Source organism: Eulemur rufifrons, chromosome 14 (genome assembly GCF_041146395.1).
Source record: "Eulemur rufifrons isolate Redbay chromosome 14, OSU_ERuf_1, whole genome shotgun sequence".
Classification (NCBI taxonomy): domain Eukaryota; kingdom Metazoa; phylum Chordata; class Mammalia; order Primates; family Lemuridae; genus Eulemur; species Eulemur rufifrons.
Window position 1 is genome coordinate 33,770,063 of NC_090996.1, and position 15,305 is coordinate 33,785,367.

At 47.0% G+C, this 15,305-nt stretch overlaps 1 protein-coding gene across 2 annotated transcripts in view; it reads left to right on the forward strand.

Annotated features, from left to right (window-relative positions):
* The first annotated feature begins 1,190 nt into the window (after positions 1 to 1,190).
* The window catches only part of CREBBP (CREB binding protein), a 136,970-nt gene continuing 122,855 nt past the window's right edge, over positions 1,191 to 15,305 (forward strand). Inside the window, exon 1 of one of the 2 annotated variants that reach the window (XM_069487007.1) lies at positions 1,191 to 2,093. In XM_069487007.1, the coding sequence (XP_069343108.1) occupies positions 2,009 to 2,093 (85 nt within the window). In that variant the 5' untranslated portion in view covers positions 1,191 to 2,008. The remainder of the gene's footprint in view (positions 2,094 to 15,305) is intronic. The other variant, XM_069487008.1, reaches the window with a different exon arrangement.

Sequence of the window (15,305 nt, forward strand, 5' to 3'; positions counted from 1 at the left end):
GTGGAGGGCAAAGAACACTTAGGTGAGAAGTTGCCATCGGAGCCACCCGGACAATGCAGGACGCCACAGGAGTGGTGGGCTGGGGAGCAGGAGCCGTGTCCCCAGGTAAAGCTGTGGTCACAGGGAGACCGGTTGCGTCGTGGATGAAGAGGGTCGACTCACAGGTTTCTGGCTTAGGAAACAGAGTTGCTGCTGATCCCTCTAAGAGCCGGGCAAGTTTATAATGAACTGAGATGGGATCACCTTGGGTTTTCCTGGCAGTGTCCGCGGGCAGTGGTCACGCGTACTGGTCTCTCAAGAGTCCCATAACTGTCTGGGGCACCCGAGAGATGCAGGCGGTTGCTCAGGGCAGGGAGCGCACCTGGAACGTCTGGATCCTAAGCCCTGATGCAGGGGGCCTCCTCGGGCCGGAAGCCAGCGCTCACGACCCTCCTCTTGCAGGCGACGGCGTCGGACCTGGGGCCCAGTCGCCTCCGGGTTGGGAACAGGCGCTCGGCATCCCTGCGTCCCCTCACTGCACTTGGGGGTCCCTTCACTGCACTTGGGGGCCGCGGACGGAATCCTTATCCCGCCACTTCCTGCCTCGGGGACTTTGGAGAAGTTGCTCTACCCCTCCTGCCTCAGTTTCCCCATCTGTACACGCTCGTCCGCGGAGCCGAGGGCGGTCTGTAATCCCCAGAGGCCGTTCCACATCACTGGCACGCGGCGAGGGGGAGTGGCGCGGCCCGGGCAGGGGTCGCCCCGGCCGTCCCCGCCCAACGTCGCCGGGGAGGGCCGCGGGCAGGGCGGTGAGGGGCAGAGCTGCCCCAGCGGGACTAGCGGGCCGGGCCGGCGCCGACTCCGCGCCTGAGGACGCGACCCGCGCGCGGCCAGGCGTACGCTGGGCCCCCTCGCCCCGGCCCTCGCCCCCGGCCGCCGTCAGAACAAAAGTGGTGGCTCAGCCCCGACGCCGCGGCGCCCCGCAGGCCAGGCCCGCACGGCGCCCGCCTCCCCACGCACGCCGGCCGCGCCTTCGGCCCTTCCGCCCGAGCGCGCTCGGCTCTTTCCGCTGCGGCCGGCGCAGGTGGAGGGGGCGGGGCGGAGGCCGTGCGTGGTGACGCCGCGGGGGGGTGACGCACCAGCGTGCCCCGCCCCCTCCCCCTCCCCGTTCAGCTCTGGAAAGAGAAGAAAAAAAACTTTCTTTTTTTTTTAATTGAGGAATCAACAGCCGCCATCTTGTCGCGGACCCGACCGGGGCTTCGAGCGCGATCTACTCGGCCCCTCCGGTCCCGGGCCCCACAACCGCCCGCGCACCCCGCTCCGCCCGGCCGGCCCGCTCCGCCCGGCCCTCGGCGCCCGCCCCGGCGGCCCCGTTCGCCTCTCGGCTCGGCCTCCCGGAGCCCGGCGGCGGCGGCGGCGGCGGCGGCAGCGGCGGCGGCGGCGGCGGCGGCGGAACGGGGGGTGGGGGGGCCGCGGCGGCGGCGGCGGCGACCCCGCTCGGCGCATTGTTTTTCCTCACGGCGGCGGCGGCGGCGGGCCGCGGGCGGGGAGCGGAGCCCGGAGCCCTCTCGTCGTCGGGCCTCGAGCGAATTCATTAAGTGGGGCGCGGGGGGGGAGCGAGGCGGCGGCGGCGGCGGCACCATGTTCCCGGGGACAGCCTGAGCCGCCCGGCCGGGCGCCGTCGCTGCCAGCCGGGCCCGGGGGGGCGGCCGGGCCGCCGGGGCGCCCCCGCCGCGGAGTGTCGCGCTCGGGAGGCGGGCAGGGGATGAGGGGGCCGCGGCCGGCGGCGGCGGCGGCGGCGGCGGCCGGGGGCGGGCGGTGAGCGCTGCGGGGCGCTGTTGCTGTGGCTGAGATTTGGCCGCCGCCTCCCCCACCCGGCCTGCGCCCTCCCTCTCCCTCGGCGCCCGCCCGCCTGCTCGCGGCCCGCGCTCGCTGCTCTGCCTCGCAGCCGGCCGGGCCCCCGACCCCCGCCCGGGCCCTCGCCGGCCCCGCCGCCCGCGCTCGGGGCTGTTTTCGCGAGCAGGTGAAAATGGCCGAGAACTTGGTGGACGGTCCGCCCAACCCCAAACGAGCCAAACTCAGCTCGCCCGGCTTCTCGGCGAATGACAGCACAGGTGAGGAGGGGGCCGGCGGGGCGCGGGGGAGGCCGGGGCTGGGGCTGGCTGGTTGTCCCCCGGAGGGGGAGTGCCCGGGCGTCTGGGGGTCGCGGTCGCCAGGACCCGAGCTCGGGAGCGGCGTGTGGAGCGGGCCCCGCAGCCCCTTCTTCTCGACCCCCGCCAGAGGGCTGGAAGTTTGTCGCAGGACTGTCACTGGGCCCGAGTGGGGCAGCACATGCTTGGGTGCGCTCGGCTTCCCGGGAGTTGATACCCTCCTCGCGTGGAAACCGAATGGCACTCTGAGAGAGGGAAAAGTAAAGTGGAGCGTGTGGATTTTGTTTGGTAAATGCCCTACGCATCCATCTGCTACCGTGTGTCGACACACGCGTGGCTGTCTAGAGGAATGACAGCGGAGGGTCCCTTTAATGGTTAGGGAAAGAAAGGTTTGCTGCGAAAGGTAACTCGATGTGTTTCGGGATTGGCACCCCATTCTCAGCGCTGCAATCGGAGGACACTCCTAGCAGCCGCCAGCTTGCGAGTTACGACTGAGAAGTTTCTGGGAATGTGTTCCTTGGAAAGGTGCTTAGAAGTTATTTTGAAAACACTTTTTTTTTTTTTTTTTGGTCAACTAGTCATTTCATTTTTCAAAACCCGAAACTTCGTTAGCAAGATGTCATCAAAGTTGCTGTGATGTGTTTCATTTACATCTATAACTTTAAAAGAAAGTTAAACAGCAGATTTTTGAATTCATTTGGGCTGCAGTCTCCATTTGAGCTTGTGTTGCTTTTACAGTGTAGATGTACAAAAAATTATGTCAAGGGATGTAGGAATTCCAATTAAAAAAAAATTTAGCAAAACACTGAATAAATCCTTTTTGTTGTTGTTGTTGTTTTTGTTCATTTAACAGCCTCCCTGGAAACTTTCTTAGGTATTCATGTCAGGTGCCTAAGAGAAGTATTTTACTTTTCTATTCATTCAGTAATTCTGAGTTTTTCTGGGCTAGTTCAGGGTAACTCAAGCTAGTTGTATTTCCCCCTTCAGAACTCACCTTTGCAATAGAAATTTGTGTGCTGTTGGGAACAATTAGGTCTCTAGTGCAGCTTGCATTTCTCCAGTACAGTTTTGTAGTAGCAGCATCTGAAAATGTTCCTAATGAATGGATCCAAATTGAATTACATTGCTGCCTTCAGATTTGCTGTAGATGCAGCTGTTCAACTCGTGGAAATATTTCTGTGTTGGACCACTAGTGTATTCAGAATCTATTTCTACTTTTGAAACAAACCTTGAACGTTGTGGCTTCATTTTGAATACAATTCCTGGAATCCAGTTATGAAAAGTAGCATTTAATTTAATATTAGCTAATGTAGAAGTGAGAGAAAGGATTAAAAAAAAAAACCAGTTGTAAGATTTCTTGTCTAGCTAAAATTTATTAAACAGTGGGGAGGAGTAAATGAGTCTCATGGTATATAAAAGTCACTAATGCTTTTCTTTTTAACAGATAAAAAGTTGAGTTTGACATTAATTTTGTAAAATTGACATATTGAAGTGAGAAATTTGGAAATGACTATAGTTTAAATGCCCTTTTGCTGCAAAAAGATCTCCATTGCTTTGTTAATCTTGCCCATGTATGAGAGTAGGTCGTAGCAGACAAGTTCAGCTTTGACGCTTGTCCTCTGAAACTGGTAACTTGAACTGCGTTGCAACTGTGCTATTGTTAAATGAAGTTATTGTAGATTTTGTCTTAAAAGGCAGGGCAAATTAGTAATAAAAGACAAAAACGCTTGTCCTGCTATATACATCTAGCTGTTTCCAAGATGGAGCCAAAAGGATGGCCTTTTGGGGTAATTTCTGTTATTGGACGGTTAGATATTTACTTTAATGTGCTGCTAATCACAACAAAGTTTATCAGAAAGGATTTTCCACACTTAACCGCTTGTTTCCCTTCCTTCCCAATTTCTACCATTGTAAGGCACAGAGAGGCTCTTTTACTTATCCAAATGTGGGATAAAAAAGTCAGTTTTTGATGGCTTTGATTTAAATAATCAAAAGAATAAAGTCATGATCATACTTAAGTTGGGTCCTCTGTTACATATTCATCACCATCACCTTATCATGAAAGAGTCTGTTAGTGTGGGGGACCAAGGAAGGGATCATTATCAAGCACATCAAACAAGGAACAACCTTGTCTGGAGTAACTGCTAGTCTAAGGTACTGAGTAATGAGATGGACAGAGATCTTAAAAATGAAGTATTTACATTAAATACATTCAAAGGAGGGGAGGCTTTAGTTAGATGGGACAGAGAGACCTGAGAATAACATTTTTGAGGGAATCAACCCTATTTTAGTGGGGGGAAGTGTCTCTGAGGCTCCCAGGAGAAAATTGGGCCAGATGGAGCAAGGTGTGTGCCCTGCGCATATGATCAAATTTGAGGGAGGCGACCTCTGTGCCTGGGAAGAGCTGAGGGGTTTGGAGGAGGGGAAGGCGGTGGCTTTGGCAGCCTGAGAATCAGGAGCAACTTGGACTGTGGAGAATGGCCTGTGGGGCCATTGGTGCCACTTACATGTGTCTGTGCGGGGGGTAGCAGTGAACTGAGAGAAGAGCGTCCCTGACATCAGGAGCTTATCAGCCAGGGTGCTCCCTGCAGGGTGCTTGCAGTCCATCAAGGAGAGCGTTGATGTATACATAGAACTCCCCAATAAGGTCAGGCAGCGGTCTCAGAGTGATAAATGTCATTGCCACTGATGACAAGTGGAAGTTGCTGAAGGCTGGGAAGGACATGCAGAGATGATGGAGAAATAGAGAATGTGCCCCAAACGAGGGTAGTGAGAGGAAGAAGGAAGAAACAGTACTATTTACCCCGATAAGCAGTGTTCTGGAGTGGCACAGAATTTGATGGTATCAGATGTTGATGAAGTAGCATTTTCTTGTGTTAGGTTGAAGCCTTAAACACTTTCTCACAGTTGTAATCTTCCTGTAGTCGGCACCCTTTATAAGAAGTAGGGACTTTATATTACCAGTATATAGTTAGTTGTGTGTTTTGGAAACTTCTTTATTTAATATATCCAAATTGAAACAGCATATCAGTGTCTTTCAACAGCAGAGATTTATGATTTAAAAGTATAAGAGAAATAAATATCCAGGCAAGCAATAGACTTCTTTTTTTTAGTTAGCTTTATGGCAACATTTGCACATAACAGATTATTTATAAAAAACGTTCTTAAAAACTGCATTCTGAAAATCGAACATAGGTATATTTCATCCTGTGCTGTATAAGTGGCCCTAGGCAGTTGTGATTATATTTTATAAGGTGAATCCCTTTAAATGCAGTAGAGAAGCGTATTTAAAGAAAGCTTGTGGTGAATACTGGTACCAACCAAATGATGATCTTCTATGTGTGTGCGGTACTTTGCATATCAGAGTGCTTTTCTTCCCATCATGTCAGTTTGATCCTCATAACATCCTGTGAAGGGAAGGTAGTATTATTGCTAATTTCTAGGTGAGAAACAAGAATTGAGAGAGTAACATCAAGGGTCAAAACTGGTACCAACCTAGATCGTTAAAGTAAATAGTTGTATATATTTATTTTGTAAATCTACATCTGTAAACATTGAATTTGCTTGAAGTGGGGACCCAGGAGCCTGCCATGCTTGGCAGGTTTCAATGGCATCACTCCAGCTAGTGAATTGAATCCCTAGGGGGAAAGTTTGTAACCACCTGTGGTGGCAAGGAGCAGCGGCCAGGGCTCCCCCTTTTCCCTCTGGTTCTGGTGTTATCTTTAGTCTAAAGTGGGGGGGGGGGTCACGTTCCTGTTTACCTCCAGGAATGTCAAGTTAGCTTACCTCATCACTAAGTTCTGGCTAAATAGCAGTAGAAGTTTTCATAGAGAGTTCTGGGGCTAGGGCTTTTCATGACTTTGCTTTGTTGTTGCTTGTAAAAGTAGGGACTTTTGAATAACTGTGAGAGGGGTGACAAAGGTGGCTCCATCTGAAGTTCAGGGACGAAGGTGGGTGAGTACGAGTCACACTAAGGGGCTGCCTCAGTGGTCAGTTGAAAGATGGAGATTCACTCCTGTGTAACATTCAAATTTGATTCTGTAATTCTTAGACATAATTGAAAATGACTTACAAGGGGACTGAGGCTTAATCCTACAGTTGGAAGTGGATGCTTAGATTGTTAGGCTGTGTTTTTACAGCTTCTAAGTTATGCATTGCAATTGTGTGACAAGGTATGTGATTACTTGGGGCTCCATAAGTGCTGACTTTGTATTTTTGCTTAATGTATTTGAAATAGTTTTAAAAAATGATTTTTGCCGAAGTATATCTTACCTTAAGACAAAGTATACCTTACTGTGAGTTTTTGAAGATTAGGTAAGCTTGCCAGTTTAGTTCTTGGGTCACAGTAGTGAGGGCACCACCTCTTTATCTTACTCAAACCAGCACTTCGCATATATTCCAAGAAACTAGTGGGCACACTAAGAGGTGTTTCTCGAAAAAGATTGTGTGCTCTAGTGAGGTTGGTCGTAACTGTAGGCATTCCTAGAGCCCTAGTGTGCTGATGGACACTGTGAGTCTTCAAGAGAAGACTGCACCATTCCCAAGCCTAATTGACCCTAGATTCCTTTTTTATGTAATACGTGGGTCTGCAACCTTTTTCTGCAAAGGGCCAGAGAGTACATATTTGGCTTTGTGGGGCATATGGTCTCTTGTTGCAGCTACTCAATGCTGCCATGTTAGCAGAAAGGAGCCATAGACAATAGCAAACGGGTGGGCATGACTGTGTTCCAGGAAAACTTTAGTTACAAGAACTGGCATCCGGGCATTTGGCCCGTGGGCTGCAGTTTGGTGAGCCTGATGTAATGCGGCCCTTAATGTTCGGAGCACCCGTTGGGAGCACAGGACTGCCCCAGTCTGGGCCTGCTAGGAAGGCTTTAAGGAAACCAGCAGCAGCACAGGTTTTCTGAGCGCCGCAAAGTGAAGCCCAAGTGAGCAGCATGAGACTCTCGGAGCACTTCAACGCCTGTTAGGAATCTCCCTCTGTCTTTTTTGTTCCCCTTAACAATTTTATGTACTACTTTATTTAAAATCAGGTGAGTTTAATGGGAAGCCAGGTCACCTCACAAAGTTTTTCTTTGTCCTTTTGCCATCTTATTCTTCTCTTACTCCAGTGGCCCAGGTAGCATTTCTCATCCCTCCTCCATCACCTCAGGCCGTTGTTGTCCCTCCTTCCTGGGGAACCAGAAGGTAGTGGCTCAGGAGGACTTGGAGAGCTTTTCCACAGCCGTCTTCCCCCGCTTGGGGCAGTGCCTGACAGAGTAGGCCCTCAGGAAAGATTTGAGGGAATCGGTAGAAGAATATGAAGTATTTGCCCTTCAAAGTTCTCGTATTCTTCTTGTAAGTTTTACGTTTAAGCTAATTGCCACCGGTCTTTGGATCTGTTCTGTTTCCCTGATCCTGAGCTCCATGCGTGTGTGCTCTCGCTCAGCGACCGGCCTGGCTGGCCTTAGGAGTGCTTGGGCCAGAGGGTGTTTGGGGCACATACATCAGCTTTCTGAGCCTCGGTGTCCTCATCTGTAAAGTAGAGGAAATAACGGTTCCCGTCTTGGTAGCCTGCGCCGGGGTGTAGAAGTGCCTGGTCTGGAGTAAATGCGCAGTGAACGGGAGCTGGCCCTGGAGTCACCAGAGAAAGTGGGTGTGCCTCGTAGTTGCGGGGCTTCCTGGGAGTGCTAGTCTGATTGCGCTGAGACCTGTTTCTCGGTAGTCCTGGAAGGACAACAGCCATGTGCTCATATCCACAGAGGTCCATGTGGAGGCACATCTGTTGCAGTGTAGCCTCTCAGCAGATAGATAGCCAGGAATTCTGTAATCAATACCATTGATTCTGCCTCCATTTTGGATTGTATTTTTTTAAATAGGAACATGATGGCCATGACATTTTAAAGTTACAAAAACTTCAGTGGTATCATGTGTCCTGAAAATTCTTGATAGTTTCGAAGTATATTCCATGGCCTGTTTAAGTAGCAAACAAGTGTGTGATTCTTTTTCTTTACTGTGTATATTATAAATCACTTTGAGGTACCTGTTAAGGAGTAGCGGTGTACAAAGGATTCTGATAGATGCCTTTGAGTAGCTTAGAACTATCTTGATGAGATAAGACTTAGAGGCAAAACTTGAGGAAAGAATACAAAATGCAGTCAAGTGTAAAATGCCCGAGTCAGAAAAGGCAATCTGAGGAGCCTTCGTTTATTCCCCCGCTGTTTCCTGAATGTCCCGTGTGCGGAAGCCCAGGGCTGGATGCCTGAGTTGGGGGCAGCACCAAGGCAGGCTCTGGGATAGGCAGGGGGGCTTGGGCTACCAGGAGTAACTTGGTGGGTCCTCTTATTGAGCCAGCCCAGGGAAGCCAGTATGTTTTCCATGCCTTCTGGGTTGCTGGGAGAAGCACCTGGCTGTGACATGGTGCTTCTTGGCTCCTGTGGTGGCATCACAGCCTGGTGGATTGCATCTCAGTTCTGGTTCTCTCCAGACAGTCTCCAGTAAGCTCTCAAACTCCTGGCCATGCCCTTTGGTTTTCAGCACACATGCCTGGTGTTCCCTTCAGCCCACTCTGAGGTCTTTTCCTCCCGATGCACCCCTCCTCGGGATGCCTTCCACTTCTCACGGGCTCATCGAGTCTGCTGTGGCTGTCCGCAGCTCCTGCTTTAACTGGGGAAAGGATGCCAGCCTTCGCAATTCAGTCGTAAGCTTAGCCTTTAGGGAAATTCTCACATTGCAACGAGTCATTGATGTACAAATGTAAGCCATTGCACCGGTACTTGTCAGGGGCTTTTGCACATCCAACTTTCTCTGGGGGCTGTGGTCCCCTGACAGGAGTGCTACAGTAGGGCCACACACAGGGTCCTGTAGATGCACCCTGGCGAGGTCAGGTTCCATCTTTGACTTGAAGAGATTTGAGTGAGGGCGCACAGAGAAGGGGTGTGAAAGGCATGGAAGTGAGCAAGAGTGGCCCCCCTTTTTGTTTTTTTAAAAAGGTTCTTAGACAGTATAGATAATGACTGTTGCTGTCTTTAAAAAACTGCCTTTAGGGTATTTTCTGGTTCTAAATTTAGGAAGCAAGGCTATTTTTGAGATCCGTGTCTAAAAGTCAAATTCTTTTTAAAACTTACCCTTAAGAAATACTTCGATATCATCCCGTGTGACATTTTCCCCCGTGTTTCATTTCCATTAATCAAAAGAATGTTTAGTTGAACCATTGCTAAGAATAGTAAAATCTAATGGTGGAAATAATTCCACTTGACTAAATCTGGCTCTCCTTCCCATTTCTAGGTGTCCTGTCTGCTACTGTTTGAAAACCTCTTTATTTGCCACTCTTTCTAATATGCCTGTACCTTACTATATACAGTAGGTATTTCTTACGGTTGCACCTAAATCAAACTTTTAATCTATAATCAGAGAAAATGAGCTGTTTAATGGGGTTGTACAATTCTGTTATAAAGCAAATTCTTTTTATAATTCAAAAAATTCTCTTCCCCCCAAATAGTTTGTATTTTCATATCAAAACTACCACCTATACATGTTTTAACTTTATTGTTAGAATAGACAATGAAATACAAAGAAAAATAAGCTACTGTTCTTTATAATAACTTGTAGAGAAGGCATGTACGACATTTAAGCAGATTTTGGTATTTGATTACAAGCTGAATGGTGACACTCAGGAGCTATAGAAATCTATCAAAATAATTAGGGTTTGCTTTGACAATTATGGACTATAAGAGCTTGACCCAGTTCCTTTGGATTAAAATATTTTGAGTATTTGTCACCTGATTAAAAGTAGAACCTTCTAACTATGACTCAGAGTTGAAGGAAATGTCAGAGCTTTTTATACTGGAGGCCGGCAGCGTACTGAGGAGGGAGCCCTGGCTTTAGCTCAGAGTGGACGCTGAACCCCGGCTCCCAGCTCGTCATCTCTGTGACTTGGGCTAGTGACTTCGCATTTGAGCTTTGGGGGACAGGATATGTTTGTGTGTGCGTGTGTTTGATCTCCAAAAGAGATTTTTAGCCAAGTGCAGGTCCCGGCTACTTGGAAGGCTGAGGTGGGAGTATCGCTTGAGGCAGGAGTTCAAGGCCCCAGTGCCCTATGAATGTGCCTGTGAATAGCCCCTGCTCTCCAGCCTGGGCAGCATAGGGAGACCACTGTCTCTAAAAATAAAACTCAGATAAAAAAAAATGAATAAAAGGGATTTTTTTTCCCTACATTATTCCATTTCTGCCCACATTGATTAGCTTGGTATATTGGTCTGCTGTGGTGCCTAGCATACAGCAGGTTGGGCAGCTATTACTGTTTAATTGTATGGGAAAGTACTAGACATCACCCGCCTCTCAGGCCAGTGAGGATGGGGATGATGTAGCCTGACCCGGAACCAGGCCCGTGGGAGCTTCTCACTGAGTAAACCGGAAGCTGCTGCGCTGCCTGTTTCCCTTCTGGTACCAGCTCTGGTGCAGCTTTGGAACCAGTTTGTAAAAGAATGAATTAAGAGCTAAAATTCGGGCGTCCTACAAACTGGGTAATAGTTTGACTCACTTTACTTAGTCTTTGCACTTCAGCTGTTCTTTATTGGAAAATTGAACTCTAAGTGGAACTGTTTCTAGTTATTGTTTGAGAACAAGGGCTTGATTTAAGTTAGGAGTTAGAGAAAAGGGAAAAGTGACTACAGAGAAATTGTAAACAGGGTTTTTTTTTTAGAAAACAGAGTTAGGGGAGAAGATAGCCTTGGGATCACTGTCCAGTTTAGTCAGGTTGTTTGATTGAAAGAAATACCAGTGAAGCTTCATTTCCTCCTTGGATCAGCTACCGCTGATCTCGAAAGGGACGGACTCGGCTCTGTGCTGTATTAGGAGAATTTTCTCTTCCTGCAGATTCTATAATAGGAAATTCTTTCAATGGAAGTTACTGTTTTTCTGTTCTCGTAGATATTTTAGATATGGCGATTTATGTTTTTTACTAGTAAAAATTATCCCATGATGGACAAAGAATTTTTTCCTCTCAATTTGTGGATATCTTTACATTAAATTTTATTTATATATTCAGTAAATAATCTTCTTTGAAAATAATAAAGAGACATAAAATATTAATAGGTTTTGTCATTTTGGTTAATTCTCTACTACTGTTGGAATCTTTTTTTTTTTTTTTTTTGGTCGGGGGTGGGATGTGGGACAGAGTCTCACTCTCTTGCCCGGGATAGAGTGCAGTGGTATCATCACAGCTCAAACTCCTGGGCTCAAGTGATCCTCCTGCCTCAGCCTCCCAAGTAGCTGGGACTACAGGCGTGCACCACCATGTCCAGCTAATCTTTTCTATTTTTTGTAGAGATGCAGTCTTGCTGTTGTTCAGGCTGGTCTTCAAAGAATCGTTTTTTTGTTTGAAGAACACAGCCTGCCCAGAGTTGAACTTCTCTTGATAATCTCTGAGGGAATCATTTGAATTATTGAGAGAGAATCCAGTGTTTTAGCTTTTGCTGATGCTTTCTGAGACTCTGAAGGTTTAAGGGAAAACTGATTTTGTCTTCCCAACAGTAAGAGAGTGGGTTTGGACATCCCTTTGTTTGAGACGCCTGTGTTCTCGTGGAAATCTCTGGGTCAGTGCTCTCGTAGTCTTTTGTGTGATGTTGGATCTGTCTCTCTCTGCGCTGCACAGTGCTGGGACCATGAGCCAGGCGTGGTGTCTGAGTACTTGAGGTGTGATTAGTGTGACTCGGGGACTAAATTTTAAATTTTATTTAATTTTAATTAAGCAAATGTAAGTAGCCACTTGTGGCTAGTGGCTAGTGTATCAGACTACACAGTTCTAAGTACATTTACTTATCCTGTTTAGAGTTTTCTTTAAGATATTTATGACCTAAGTTCCTTAAAAAAGACCATCTTTTAAAGGTGGTCTCTCAAAAATATTCATGGCTTAGTTCACTCTGTTCAGGATTATTCACTGATTTACACTGTGGTGTAAGCCCTGGTGATCTAGTAGGGACATGACACGCCTAGTCTCTGCCTTCATGGGATCCTGAGCAGGTAACTGCAGTGGTGTGTGATCTTGGAGGGGAGGTACTGTGCATAGACTGGGGCACCGGACAGGGACTGAGCCTGTTCTGAAGGGTCTTGGAAGGCCACTTGGGGGTAGTGACATGAGCACTGACACCTGAGGATGGATAGGAGCTGGCAGGTGAAACTATTCCAGACATAGGGAACAGCATGAATAACAAGTGTGAAGGGCCAGGCGAGGTGGCTCACGCCTGTAATCCTAGCACTCTGGGAGGCCGAGGTGGGCGGATCATTTGAGCTCAAGGAGTTTGAGACCAGCCTGAGCGAGAGCGAGACCCCACCTCTACTAAAAATGATAGAAAGAAATTAGCTAGACAACTAAAAATACATAGAAAAAATTAGCCGGGCATGGTGGCACATGCCTGTAGTCCCAGCTACTCGGAAGGCTGAGGCAGGAGGATTGCTTGAGCCCAGGAGTTCGAGGTGGCTGTTGCTAGGCTGACGCCGTGGCACTCTAGCCTGGTCAACAGAGTGAGATTCTGTCTCAAAAAAAAAAAAAAAACCAAAAAAAAACAAGTGTGAAGGTCTAGAGGTATAAACTCTTGATCATGTAACAGTTTTTGCAAATCAGTTGTGTTTTTGGTTTACATTCACTGGGCTATCAAGATTTAGGAGGCGTCATGGTTTTACTTCTGAGAAGGTGGAGGCTAATGGTGTGGTCCTGCTCTGGGGGAGTTTTTTGGGCCTGGGCTCCAATTTCAACTCTACCATTTCATTTTTTTTATTCAAATATTTAGATGCACATAATGTGTGGGGCACTCTGCTAGGCCCTGGTGATAACAGTGATGGCAGAAGCTGCTCCTCTCAGAATTCTGAGTGAGTGTTACGGGTGGGCGTCCAGCAGTCTTCCACCCATGCCTGTGTCATTCCAAACTGAGATCAGTGTCTGAAAGAACCAGATGTTTCAGGCTTGGTGGTCGGGGACACTTGTCAGAGGAAGGACACCAGTGCTAATGAGCAGGGTGAGTGAGGGCTCAGCTTGGGCATCTGAAGGTGAGGTAAGGTCACTGAGAGCCTTGAATGTCACACCAAGGAGTCTGGGTCATCCTTTCAGGGCTTAAAAAACAGTTTTAAGAAACCCATCATGTGCACGGTAATTGGGGGAAGCTCTTGTGATTTGTTTCCCAGAAGTCTAGATCAGCTCTTCCCAAGGTGTATTTTTCTATCCAAGCTCAAATTTGCAGAGAGAGTTGACAACTGCCTTCCCCTCCTCAAGCCTCATTTTTTGGGGGAAAAGGGCCCTGTGAAAACCAACTTAGGAATTGGAACTAGTGTTGTTTCTTAAGATATTAGAAAATTTTTGTACAAACGTGAGAATTTTCTTTAAAAGGTTTTTTAAAAATTCTTTTGACTAGGTAATGTAGTCATGTGGTTCAAAATTCCAACAAGTGAAAAGAATATTTGATGAAAAACCTTTGTCTTACCTGTTTCTGGAGTCACTAGTTGTTCCCCTCCCCATAGGCGACCAGTGTTTGCTGTTTCTTAGGTATCATTCTAGAGATTTACTGTGCATAGTTTTTTACCCTAAGTAGCTCATTATACATGTTATTCCCCTACAAACGCATTTTGGACTGATAAATATTTCAGAGTGGTTGATATTATTAATATTAGAAGTGCAGGTTTCATTCTGAAAGTCCTTTTTTTTAATGGTAAAATGGTGCTGCAGTTAGATAAATAACACAAAATGATTTCAGTGTTTTCACTACATTATATGAATGGGAAGAATTGAAGTTTTTCAAAAATTTTGCATCATGTCAAAGAATACTAGGGGTTTTGTTAGTGTTAACCAAAACACTTGTGGTGTAGCCAGCTCACACCAAAGTTCTGTTTATAGTTTCTCAGTTCCTAGAAAAGATTTTTAAAACTTCTGGTTTTTGTTACCCACCTTATTAGTTGGTAGATAAATACCTGCAGGTTAAAAACCTACTTTGACACCAATCAGATAAAGTAAAAATTAGTTTCTTGCTTGGTAGGACTTCTAAGCACATTCATATTAACTCTAGACCTTTTCTTTAATTTAGTTAATTATTGTAGAGATTGGAAAACACTGAGTATGACCCAAAAGTCACTTTAGAAAAGAAAGGGTTAAATCAGTGAGGCTTCATCAGAAAGTAGTTGCGTTCCCCTGCCATTGCAGATCTGGGAGAAGGAGCCTGATGGATACTTAAGAGGGGAAGATAAGATTGAGGATCATTAAATTAAAAAGTCAGGATTGAGAGCAAAAGTGATGATTAGATCCTTTTTAGGGGTAAAAAAATATATACTGCTGTATATGTAGGAAATTTCTAGAAGGAAGTCTTGAGAAATTGTTTCTCAGGAGTTGAGGAGCTGGGGATGTTTTGAGGGCTCTCTACTTTTCATTTTAAATTCTTCTGAGTGATTTTTTCTTTTTTAAACCAAAAACTGTAAATGTATTTTTTTTTTTTTTTTTTTTTTTTTTTTTGAGACAGAGTCTCACTCTGTTGCCCAGGCTAGAGTGAGTGCCGTGGCATCAGCCTAGCTCACAGCAACCTCAAACTCCTGAGCTCAAGCGATCCTCCTGTCTCAGCCTCCCGAGTAGCTGGGACTACAGGCATGCACCACCATGCCCGGCTAATTTTTTCTAATATATATTTTTAGCTGTCCATATAATATCTTTCTATTTTTTTTTTTAGTAGAGATGGGGTCTCGCTCTTGCTCAGGCTGGTCTCGAACTCCTGAGCTCAAACAATCCGCCCACCTCGGCCTCCCAGAGTGCTAGGATTACAGGCGTGAGCCACCGCGCCCGGCCAATGTATTATTTTTATAATGAAAAAGTAGGTAAAAGCAAAACATCTTTTTGCGAGGTATACATTTATGGGTTTTTTTTTTTCTTTTTTGTATTTATGGTTAGGAGAATCTGTTGTATAGTAAGAAACAGTTTTGATTAATTCTTGTTGCAAAATCTTTAGACTTCTAGCAAGAATTAGTTGAATAAAGTGCAAATTACCTAAGAGGTGCCATCCAGAGATAAGAAAATGTGGCTGGGCAGGGTGGTTCATGCCTGTAATCCTAGCACTTTGGGAGGCCTAGGCACGAGGATCGCTTGAGGTGAGGAGTTTGTGACCAGCCTGGGCAATAGTGACACCTTGTCTCTACAAAAAATTAACTGGGTGTGGGTCTTCT